The 12,943-nt window shown below is 30.1% G+C and overlaps 1 protein-coding gene across 1 annotated transcript in view; it reads left to right on the top strand.

The window, feature by feature from the left end:
- Tak1 (TGF-beta activated kinase 1) overlaps positions 1 to 9,324 on the top strand; it is a 134,063-nt gene extending 124,739 nt beyond the window's left edge. The window contains exons 7-8 of the mRNA XM_075302294.1: positions 7,948 to 8,300; positions 8,374 to 9,324. Of these exons, the coding sequence (XP_075158409.1) occupies positions 7,948 to 8,300; positions 8,374 to 8,535 (515 nt within the window). The 3' untranslated portion in view covers positions 8,536 to 9,324. The remainder of the gene's footprint in view (positions 1 to 7,947; positions 8,301 to 8,373) is intronic.
- Positions 9,325 to 12,943: the final 3,619 nt, after the last annotated feature.

Genomic DNA, 12,943 nt, shown 5'->3' with positions numbered 1-12,943 from the left:
TATATCCAAGTCCGTCTGTCTGTGAACACATTTTTGTGATCAAAGTATAGGTCGCAGTTTTAGTCCAATCGACTTCAAATTTGGCACAAGTATGTGTTTTGGCTCAGAATAGAAACCTATTGATTTGGTAAGAAATCGGTTCAGATTTAGATATAGCTCCCATATATATCTTTCGCCCGATATGGACTAATACGGTCCCAGAAGCCAGAGTTTTACCCTAATTTGCTTAAAATTTTGCACAAGAAGAACAATTAGTACTATAGTCAAGTGTGTCATAGTTTATTGAAATCGGTTCAGGTTTAGATATAGCTTCCATATATATCGTTCGCCCGATTTACACTTATATGACCACAGTGGCCAATCTTTTACTCCGATTTAATAGAAATTTTGCACAGGGAGAAGAATTATCATTGTAGCTGTGCTTGCCAAATTTGGTTAAAATCGGTTCAGATTTAGATATAGCTCCCATATATATCTTTCGCCCGATATGGACTTATATGGCCCCAGAAGCCAGAGTTTTACCCTAATTTGCTTAAAATTTTGCACAAGAAGAACAATTAGTACTATAGTCAAGTGTGTCATAGTTTATTGAAATCGGTTCAGGTTTAGATATAGCTTCCATATATATCGTTCGCCCGATTTACACTCATATGACCACAGAGGCCAATTTTTAACTCCGATTTATTTGAAATTTTGCACAGGGAGTAGAATTAGCATTGTTGCTATGCGTGCCAAATTTGGTTGAAATCGGTTCAGATTTAGATCTGATTTCGACAAAAATGGTCAAAATACCAACATTTTCCTTGTAAAATCGCCACTGCTTAGTCGAAAAGTTGTAAAAATGACTTTAATTTTCCTAAACTTCTAATACATATATATCGAGCGATAAATCATAAATAAACTTTTGCGAAATTTCCTTAAAATTGCTTCAGATTTAAATGTTTCCCATATTTATACCCTGCGCCACACTGTGGAACAGAGTATTATAAGTTAGTGCATATGTTTGTAACACCCAGAAGGAGACGAGATAGACACATGGTGTCTTTGGCAGTAATGCTCAGGGTGGGTCCCTGAGTCGATATAACCATGTCCGTCTGTCCGTCCGTCCGTCTGTCTGTGAACACATTTTTGTGATCAAAGTCTAGGTCGCAATTTAAGTCCAATCGCCTTCAAATTTGGCACATGTTCCTAATTTGGGTCAGAATAGAACCCTATTGATTTTGGAAGAAATCGGTTCAGATTTAGATATAGCTCCCATATATATCTTTCGCCCGATATGCACTAATATGGACCCAGCAGCCAGAGTTTTATACCGATTTGCTTGAAATTTTGTACAAACATAACACTTAGTCGTATAGTCAAGTGTGCAAAATTTGATTGAAATCGGTTTAGATTTGGATATAGCTCCCATATATATCTTTCGCCCGATATGGACTAATATGGTCCTAAAAGCCAGAGTTTTGGCCCAATTTGGTTGAAATTTTGCACAGGAAGTATATTTAGCATTGTAGCTATGCGTGCTAAACTTGGTTGGAATCGATTCAGATTTAGATATAGCTCCCATATATATACCTTTCGCCCGATATGCACTTATATGGACCCAGAAGCCAGAGTTTTATCCCGTTTAGCTTGAAATTTTGCACAAGGAGTACAATTGGTAGTATAGTGATGTGTTTCAAATTTGGTGGAAATCGGTTCAGATTTAGATATAGCTCCCATATATATTTTTCGCCCGATATGCACTTATATGGCCCCAGAAGCCAGAGTTTTGGCCCAATTTGGTTGAAATTTTGCACAAGGAGAACAATTAGTAATATAGTCATGTGTGCCAAATTTTATTGAAATCGGTTGTGTTCCACCCTAGTGCATTAGCCAACTTAAATTTTGAGTCTATAGATTTTGTAAAAGTCTATCAAATGCTGTCCAAATCAAATGATATTTAAATGTATGTATTTGGGATACACCTTTATATATAGCACCCAACACATTTGACGGATGTGATATGGTATCGAAAATTTAGATCTACAAAGTGGTGCAGGGTATAATATAGTCGGCCCCGCCCGACTTTAGACTTTCCTTACTTGTTTTTTACTAACATTGTGTTCCACCCTAGTGCATTAGCCGACTTAAATTTTGAGTCTATAGATTTTGTAGAAGTCTATCAAATTCTGTCCAGATCGAGTGATATTTAAATGTATGTATTTGGGACAAACTTTTATAGCACCCAACACATTTGACGGATGTGATATGGTATCGAAAATTTAGTTCTAAAAAGTGTTGGTTTTAGTCCACCTAGTTACAGGTTTTAGTCCAGCTAACATAATTAAAAATTAACAATTCATTGTAATAGCCACACTGTGGCTTAATACAGTTGAGGTGCTCTCTTTTCAAACGAGATTTTATATACTTTTTATGCAATTCTACACTGAAAATACTCGTTTAGTGATCAACCTTCAGTCATCAGTGCATTGTGCATTACACAATTTGTCGGTCTTCTATTCAGTTTTACCATCATCGTATAAAGTGTAGTAACCGGTGTCCTGTTTTGGATATCATAATTACGTATACGCATTATTGTACGGTCGAGGGTGCGTATGACAAATTTAAATTTTTATACGCACGCTTAAATAGCAAAATTTATATTTTATAAAGGAGTTTTGAGTCACGCGGTATTTTGATCGATGCAATTTTGAATCTTTTACATTTGAGATTTAGAAACTACGCCATTACTAAAAATGGAACGATATACACAGAAAAAAATTTCACGAAAATTTTTCCAATTAAAATTTTAATTGGATTTTAAAAAATATTTAATTAAAAATTTAATTTATTCAACAATTTTTTTAATTGAAACAAAAATCAATCACAAATATTAATAGTTTCAATTATTTTTTAATTCAATCAATTAATTTTTTAATTGACCTCCAATTAATTTTTTAATTGATACTATCATTTCTGTGATTGAAAACATTTCAATTAAAAAATTAATTGGATCAATTAATTTCGTGATTGAATCAGAACAAAATTATTTTGTGTGTACGCTTCAATAATGCTAATGCATTTACAATTTTAAAAATAGCTAAATTAGGAATTTTAGACTCACTTAGGCTCTTCAGTCCACTTAGTCGGCACAAGTGGCGATCTTCTCTCTTACCAATAAGTGATGCCCGATTCTTTGTTTATCTCAATGACGAGGGACCTCCGTTTTATTGCCGCGTCCAAACGGCGTTTCGCATTGCGTTGCAACCACTTAGAGAAACTTTGAAATACTCAAAAATGTCACTAGTATCACGAGAGGGGGATAATCCACCGCTGAACAACTTTTTGGCGTTTGGTCAAAACTGTATATACATAGAGGGCACCAAGGAGCACAGTGCTTCGAAAGCGGCAAACAAAATATGTGCTACGATGTTTATTCTAATTTCTGTTTTTAATAGTCTATGATACCAAGCTTCGAATACAAAAATAAAATTCTGCTATAATTGATCAGAACTAGTATTAAACAAGTAAGGAAAGTCTAAAGTCGGGCGGGGCCGACTATATTATACCCTGCACCACTCTGTAGATCTAAATTTTCGATACCATATCACATCCGTCAAATGTGTTGGGGGCTATATATAAAGGTTTGTCCCAAATACATACATTTAAATATCACGCGATCTGGACAGAATTTGATAGACTTCTACAAAATCTATAGACTCAAAATTTAAGTCGGCTAATGCACAAGGGTGGACCACAATGTTAGTAAAAAAATATGGGAAACATTTAAATCTGAAGCATCTTATCTTATCGCTCAATATATATGTAATAGAAGATTAAGAAAATTAGAGTCATTTTTACAGCTCTTCGACTAAGCAGTGGCGATTTTACAAGGGAAATGTTGGTATTTTGACCATTTTTGTCGAAATCAGAAAAACATACATATGGGAGCTATATCTAAATCTGAACCGATTTCAACCAAATTTGGTACGCATAGCTACAATGCTAATTCTACTCCCTGTGCAAAATTTCGACTAAATCGGAGTTAAAAATTTGCCTCTGTGGTCATATGAGTGTAAATCGGGCGAAAGCTATATATGGGAGATATATCAAAATCTGAACCGATTTCAACCAAATTTAGCACGCATAGCTACAATGCTAATTCTACTCCCTGTGCAAAATTTCAACTAAATCGGAGTTAAAAAATGGTCTCTGTGGTCATATGAGTGTAAATCGGGCGAAAGCTATATATGGGAGATATATCTAAATCTGAACCGATTTCAACCAAATTTGGCACGCATAGCTGCAATGCTAATTCTACTCCCTGTGCAAAATTTCAACTAAATCGGAGCAAAAAATTGGCCTCTGTGGTCATATGAGTGGATATCGGGCGAAAGCTATATATGGGAGCTATATCTAAATCTGAACCGATTTCTTCCAAAATCAATAGGGTTCTATTTTGACCTAAAACACATACTTGTGCCAAATTCGAAGTCGATTGGGCTTAAATTACAACCTAATCCCTTGGTTACAAAAATGTGTTCACGGACAGACGGACATGGCTATATCGACTCAGGAACCCACCCTAAGCATTTTTGTCAAAGACACCATGTGTCTATCTCGTCTCCTTCTGGGTGTTGCAAACATATGCACTAACTTATAATACCCTGTTCCACAGTGTGGCGCAGGGTATAAAAAGATTTCAATTTTAATTTTTTTGGTCGAAAATGGTCCGACTTTAAGCAAATTAAATATTCTGTCTAGGTAGGAAAAAGGATAATTTACAAAAGAAAGGAAGGAAAAATATATCTCTCAATTTTCTTCTCACACTATCTTTCGGGTTAGTTATAGAGTAGATTATTGAAAAAAAAAACATACAATTCTGATATTTTTATTTAGAAATATTTTTCAAAAATTTTTACTTTTGGAGTATATTTTGGGAAAACCCCATTTAACAGGTTGGCTGATAAGTCCCCGGTCTAACAAAGAAAAACACATTTTTTTGTCAAAATTCGTTTTTATTATTCAACATAGTTCCCTTCAAGAGCGATACAACGGTTATAACGACCTTCGAATTGTTTGATACCATTTTGGTAGTACTCCTTCGGTTTTGTCTCAACATAGGGCTCAGTTTCGGTGATCACCTCTTCATTGCAGCCAAAGTTTTTCCCTGCGAGCATCCTTTTGAGGTCTGAGGACAAGAAAAAGTCACTGGGGGCCAGATCTGGAGAATTCGGTGGGTGGGGAAGCAATTCGAAGCCCAATACATGAATTTTTGCCATCGTTCTCAATGACTTGTGACACGGTGCGTTGTCTTGGTGGAACAACACTTTTTTCTTCTCCATATGGGGCCGTTTTGCCGCGATTTCGACCTTCAAACGCTCCAATAACGCCATATAATGGTCACTGTTGATGGTTTTTCCCTTCTCAAGATAATCGATAAAAATTATTCCATGCGCATCCCAAAAAACAGAGGCCATTACTTTGCCAGCGGACTTTTGAGTCTTTCCACGCTTCGGAGACGGTTCACCGGTCGCTGTCCACTCAGCCGACTGTCGATTGGACTCAGGAGTGTAGTGATGGAGCCATGTTTCATCCATTGTCACATCTCGACGGAAAAACTCGGGTGTATTACGAGTTAACAGCTGCAAACACCGCTCAGAATCATCAACACGTTGTTGTTTTTGGTCAAATGTGAGCTCGCGCGGCACCAATTTTGTACAGAGCTTCCGCATATCCATATATTGATGAATGATATGACCAACGCGTTCCTTTGATATCTTTAAGGCCTCTGCTATCTCAATCAACTTCATTTTACGGTCATTCAAAATCATTTTGTGGATTTTTTGATGTTTTCGTCGGTAACCACCTCTTTCGGGCGTCCGCTGCGTTCACCGTCCTCCGTGCTCATTTCACCACGCTTGAATTTTGCATACCAATCAATTATTGTTGATTTCCCTGGGGCAGAGTGTGTTGTTCTCCATAGCTAAAATTTTGACAAAATTTTCTATAGAGATAAGATTTTGACAAAATTTTCTATAGAGATAAAATTTTGACAAAATTTTCTATAGAGATAAAATTTTGACAAAATTTTCTATAGAGATAAAATTTTGACAAAATTTTCTATAGAGATAAAATTTTGACAAAATTTTCTATAGAGATAAAATTTTGACAAAATTTTCTATAGAGATAAAATTTTGGCAAAATTTTCTATAGAGATAAAATTTGGATAAAATTTTCTATAGTGATAAAATTTTGACAAAATTATCTATAGAGATAAAATTTTGACAAAATTTTCTATAGAGATACAATTTTGACAAAATTTTCTATAGGGATAAAATTTTGACAAAATTTTCTATAGGGATAAAATTTTGACAAAATTTTCTATAGAGATAAAATTTTGACAAAATTTTCTATAGAGATAAAATTTTGACAAAATGTTCTATAGAGATAAAATTTGGACAACATTTTCTATAGAGATAAAATTTTGACAAAATTTTCCATAGAGATAAATTTTTGAGAAAATTTTCTATACTCGTAGAAATAAAAATTTGAGAAAATTGTCTATAGAAATAAAATTTTGACAAAATTTTCTATAGAGATAAAATTTTGACAAAATTATTTTTTTTCCTGTTCTTTTTGGTTTTTAAAATACATTTTCCATTAGTGATTTTTTTGTTTGGTAGTTTTTTTGTTAGAATTTTCTCCAAATTTTGGTAGATTATTTTTAGCTCTAGTGGCAACTGTGATTGAGGCTGTAATCTCTTTATTAAATAATTGTCCCTATTTAATTTTCTCTTAAATCTCTTTCTAATGGCTTGTATTGTCTTATTTATCATTTGCAGCTAAAAATTTTGACAAAATTTTTTATAGAGATACAATTTTGACAAAATTTTCTATAGAGATACAATTTTGACAAAATTTTCTATAGAGATAAAATTTTAACAAAATTTTTTATAGAAATAAAGTTTTAACAAAATTTTCTATGGAGATAAAAATTTGACAAAATTTTCTATAGAGATACAATTTTGATAAAATTTTCTATAGGGATACAATTTTGACAAAATTTTCTATAGAGATAAAATTTTGACAAAATTTTCTATAGAGATACAATTTTGACAAAATTTTCTATAGAGATAAAATTTTGACAAATTTTCCTATAGCGATAAAATTTTGACAAAATTTTCTATAGAGATAAAATTTTGACAAAATTTTCTATAGAGATAAAATTTTGACAAAATGTTCTATAGAGATAAAATTTGGACAACATTTTCTATAGAGATACAATTTTGACAAAATTTTCTATAGGGATAAAATTTTGACAAAATTTTCTATAGAGATAAAATTTTGACAAAATTTTCTATAGAGATAAAATTTTGACAAAATTTTCTATAGAGATACAATTTTGACAAAATTTTCTATAGAGATAAAATTTTGACAAATTTTCCTATAGCGATAAAATTTTGACAAAATTTTCTATAGAGATAAAATTTTGACAAAATTTTCTATAGAGATAAAATTTTGACAAAATGTTCTATAGAGATAAAATTTGGACAACATTTTCTATAGAGATAAAATTTTGACAAAATTTTTTATAGAGATAAAATTTTGACAAAATTTTCCATAGAGATAAATTTTTGAGAAAATTTTCTATACTCGTAGAAATAAAAATTTGAGAAAATTGTCTATAGAAATAAAATTTTGACAAAATTTTCTATAGAGATAAAATTTTGACAAAATATTTTTTTTCCTGTTCTGTTTGGTTTTTAAAATTAATTTTCCATCATTGATTTTTTTGTTTGGTAGTTTTTTTTTTGTTAGAAATTTCTCCAAATTTTGGTAGATTATTTTTAGCTCTAGTGGCAACTGTGATTGAGGCTGTAATCTCTTGATTGCATAATTGTCCCTGTTTAATTTTCTCTTAAATCTCTTTCTAATGGCTTGTATTCTCTTATTTATCATTTGCAGCTAAAAGTGATGGTAAAGAACGTATAATGGTTACCGAAGCCAAACCCATCATTAAATCTGTCGATCAAATCAATCCCAATTTCCCTATTGAAACCAATGATACCGATGATGATGAAGAAAATGGACAACCATTGGAGGAGTTGTTGGATCCGGAATTACAGCCGGAACAGCCCATACCGGATAATGCTGAGTCACAAGAAATATTTAAAGAACATCGTAGATTGGCCATGGAATATCTAAGAGTCAATACAAATCTATACTATGCCCAAGATATAAAAGAAAGGATTCTAATACAAATGGATCCTCAGGAGCGGCAAGAGAAACAAGAGCTTCTAAAGAAAATGAAAGAGAGGGTAAGTGTTATATTAAAGCAAAGAGAAGAATGGAGAAACTAATTATGACCTCTTTACTCTTTTTGTTTTACAGCAAGAATTATTGGAATTGTATAACAATTTGAAACATGCAATGCGTTCCTCCCTACCACCAGATGATCAACCAAATAGATCCGATGTAAATGCCAATAATAATGGTGGAGATCTAGTACCCGATGATAGCTGGGTAGTTATAAATCGTAATCAAAATTCATAGTATTCGGCTGAATATGATGATGACGACGTGCAGGAGGAATTTGTTGAGAGTATAATATCCTTAAATAGTTTATGACTGGATGTGGATTATGGAAACCGACAGGATAATTTAGACATAACGTCCTCTTTAGGTTTTTATCCACCCAGACAGATGTGATGCTTAGCTAGCTAGTAGCTCTAGCTAAGCCATCATTAACGTTTTGTTTGTTTTGTTCATTTTGTCTTATGCATGTAGTATATGAGTATATGTTACGCGTATGTGATCTCAGGTTTTAAGGCCAACAATATTTTAGATTTAAAATTTAGATGTAAGATCATTTTTCTTTTGCTCCAGCATTTGGAGAAAACTCTAACCCTAAATAACCATATTTTTTGGAAATTATTTGTTAACTTAAAGGACTTTTAATTGTCCCCCCAATTATTTTATAGTTTATTGCTAATTTGTGTTTCAAATGTTTCCTTCTATAATTGACTGTCCATACTATAATTAGTATATGTTTCTTTACTACTACTGTTTGTTTGTCCCTTAGTTTCTTAAGTTTTAGTCGTAAATATAAATATTTTTGTTTATTTTAAATAGTATTAAGTCACATGATAGTTTCATCAAATGCCAAGATAAAGAAAATTATTTTGTATTAAAAAAACATTAAATTGTTAAATTGACTAAAAGGAAAACTTTTAAATGTACGCATTTGCATTAAATAGTTTACATAGATTTCCTTATATGAACATATTTAAAAGCAAAACATCACTTTTTTCATTAATTAATAAATGAATAAAAGAGACTAAATGTAGTTTTTTTTCAAACACATGACTTGTAAGATCTTTCACTCAAGACCCCATCCAAAGACTTTGGATATTTATTTCCTCACATTGAGAAAAAGAGGTAAGTTTGTATTGCTAGCAGATGGCGTGTCATTAGAAAATTTGAAAAGTGAGGTCTCACATGGAAGGTTGACAGAGACGTTTTCCTGTTGGATTTATCTGCAAGCTACACACGATATTTTTCAGGGGAAGCAAAGAAAAGGAAGGGGAAGCAAAGAGAAGGAATTGAACCCCAAATAAATCTTTTTATTATCATCTGTTGATATGTTGCCTATGTTTATTGGTAAGTATTGGATTATACAGTGGAATGAAAGGCCACTGAAAAAAACATTTAAAAATAAGACTTAAGACCGAAACATAATGAAAAAAAAGGCGTAGGCTTAGTTTTTTTTTTTTTGCTTTGAAGCTGCTTTAGTCTTTCCAACACACATAGAAAAGCATAATTCTCATTTCATAAACATAAACTAACTTAAATTTCCATAGGCAAACCTGGAAGCAACAAGTATTTTTACCCTCAAAAGCAAAGCAGCCTTAGAAGACGAAAAAGTTTAAATAAATTTAACTTATGTTTACGCTTCGGCGTCAAGTTTATATTTATTGGGCGCAAACTAATATACTTATGAACGTTTCAATTTTTTTCGAAGCAAAGGAAGCGAAGAACTAAGCAGCATGTTAATTGTGTGTCGGCCTTTATTCCTATAGCAGCGTTGCCGCAATGTATTTTTATTTTGGACCATCATTTTTCAAAAATTGGACCAAACTTCGTACCAGCGGACCATTTTTCCACATTAAATTTATGTAATTTAAAAGTCAATATTCTTTCCAAAATTTTATTTCTATTCAAATTTTTTATTTCTATAGAAATTTATCAAAATTTTATTTCTATCGAAAATTTTGTCAAAATTTTATTTCTATAGAAAATTTTGTCAAAATTTTATTTCTAAGAAAATTTTGTCAAAATTTTATTTCTATCGAAAATATTGTCAAAATTTTATTTCTAAAGAAAATTTTGTCCAAATTTTATTTCTATAGACATTTTTTTCAAAATTGTATTTCTCTAGGAAATTTTATCAAAATTCCATTTCTTTAGGAAATTTTGTCAAAATTCAATTTCTATAGAAAATTAACCAAAATTGCATTTCTATAGAAAATTTTCTCAAACTTTTAGTTCTATAGGATGTTATCGCAAAATTTTATTTCTATATAAAATGTTTGCATAATTTTGTATTTATACAAAATTGTTTTAAAGTTTATTTGTGTACAAAATATTGTTTTCTATAGAAAATTTTGTTAAAATTTTATTTCAATGGAAAATTTTGTCAAAATTTTATTTCTATAGAAAATTTTGTCAAAATTTTATTTCTAAGAAAATTTTGTCAAAATTTTATTTCTATAGAAAATTTTGTCAAAATTTTATTTCTATAGAAAATTTTGTCAAAATTTTATTTTTATAGAAAATTTTGTCAAAATTTTATTTCTATAGACATTTTTTTCAAAATTGTATTTCTTTAGGAAATTTTATCAAAATTCCATTTCTTTAGGAAATTTTATCAACATTCCATTTCTTTAGGAAATTTTATCAAAATTCAATTTCTATAGAAAATTAACCATAATTTCATTTCTATAGAAATTTTTTCCAAAATTTTATTTCTATAGAAAAATTTTTTAAAGTTCATTTGTGTACAAAATTTTGTCAAAATTTTATTTCTATAGAAAATTTTGTCAACATTTTATTTCTATAGAAAATATTGTCAAAATTTTATTTCTATAGAAAATTTTGTGAAAATTTTATTTCTGTCGAAAATATTGTCAAAATTTTATTTCTATAGAAAATTTTGTCAAAATTTTATTTTTATAGAAAATTTTGTCAAAATTTTATTTCTATAGACATTTTTTTCAAAATTGTATTTCTTTAGGAAATTTTATCAAAATTCCATTTCTTTAGGAAATTTTGTCAAAATTCAATTTCTATAGAAAATTAACCAAAATTGCATTTCTATAGAAAATTATCTCAAACTTTTAGTTCTATAGGATGTTATCGCAAAATTTTATTTCTATATAAAATGTTTGCATAATTTTGTATTTATACAAAATTGTTTTAAATTTTATTTGTGTACAAAATTTTGTTTTCTATAGAAAATTTTGTTAAAAGTTTATTTCTATAGAAAATTTTGTCAAAATTTTATTTCTATAGAAAATTTTGTCAAAATTTTATTTCTATAGAAAATTTTGTCAAAATTTTATTTCTATAGACATTTTTTTCAAAATTGTATTTCTTTAGGAAATTTTATCAAAATTCCATTTCTTTAGGAAATTTTATCAACATTCCATTTCTTTAGGAAATTTTATCAAAAATTCAATTTCTATAGAAAATTAACCATAATTTCATTTCTATAGAAATTTTTTCCAAAATTTTATTTCTATAGAAAAATTTCTCAAACTTTTAGTTCTATAGGATGTTATCGCAAAATTTTATTTCTATATAAATGTTTGCATAATTTTGTATTTATACAAAATTGTTTTAAATTTTATTTGTGTACAAAATTTTGTTTTCTATAGAAAATTTTGTTAAAAGTTTATTTCTATAGAAAATTTTGTCAAAATTTTATTTCTATCCCTTTCCGACCTATAGCCGATCCACGTGATAGATTTTCCTAAATTTTTCAAATCTGTTATTTATGTGTACATAGAACATTTTAAATTATTAAGTTTGTTCAGTTTGATCCTGTATCCTGTTATTTCAGGATACGTACAATTGTTGCTGTCCGTTAAATTCCGGTAAAAGTCCGGACGTAAAAATATCAAAAAACACAAAATAATCACGAAGTTACTGTTTGCATACAATATTTAAAATGTTTTCTTATTGAAAACACTTGTTTGATGAAATATTCCACAATTTAAATAATTTTAATATATTTGCAAACTTAAATCTTCCACTCATTTTTACAAATGCGCAAAGTACACTGCTGAAACTACAAAATTAATATGAAAAGCAAATATTTATAACGGTTCTTCACATTCTTAGACAAAGAGAGAGCATACACCATTATTTTTTTGCCGCTCTTATCGCAGTACGTCATATATTAAAGAAATTATAGAGACTTAAACTTACCCGCACAATTGTGCGTACACGGTCGGAAAGGGCTATAGAAAATTTTGTCAAAATTTTATTTCTATAGAAAATTTTGTCAAAATTTTATTTCTATAGAAAATTTTGTCAAAATTTTATTTCTATAGAAAATTTTGTCAAAATTTTATTTCTATAGAAAATCTTGCCAAAATTTTATTTCTTTAGGAAATTTTGTCAAAATTTCATTTCTATAGAAAATTAGCCAAAATTTCATGTCTATAGGCTAATTTTTGCCAAAATTTCATTTCTATAGAAAACTAGCGTATCCCGGCCCGCTTCGCTGCGCCTTCCGAAGTGTTTTTGTAGGAACATTTTGCGTTAACTTAGTCAACTATATCCTTCGTGCTGAAAACAAATTCGAAAAGATTTGAATTCTTTCAAACAAATCGGACTACTGCTTTTTCGTTTATAGGTACGGCGGATATGCATATGTAAAACGGTTCGTCTTAAAAAA

This window comes from Haematobia irritans, chromosome 3, assembly GCF_050003625.1.
Source record: "Haematobia irritans isolate KBUSLIRL chromosome 3, ASM5000362v1, whole genome shotgun sequence".
NCBI classification, from domain to species: domain Eukaryota; kingdom Metazoa; phylum Arthropoda; class Insecta; order Diptera; family Muscidae; genus Haematobia; species Haematobia irritans.
The sequence above is the reverse complement of the archived record's forward strand: the minus strand, read 5'-3'. Positions and strand labels throughout refer to the sequence as shown.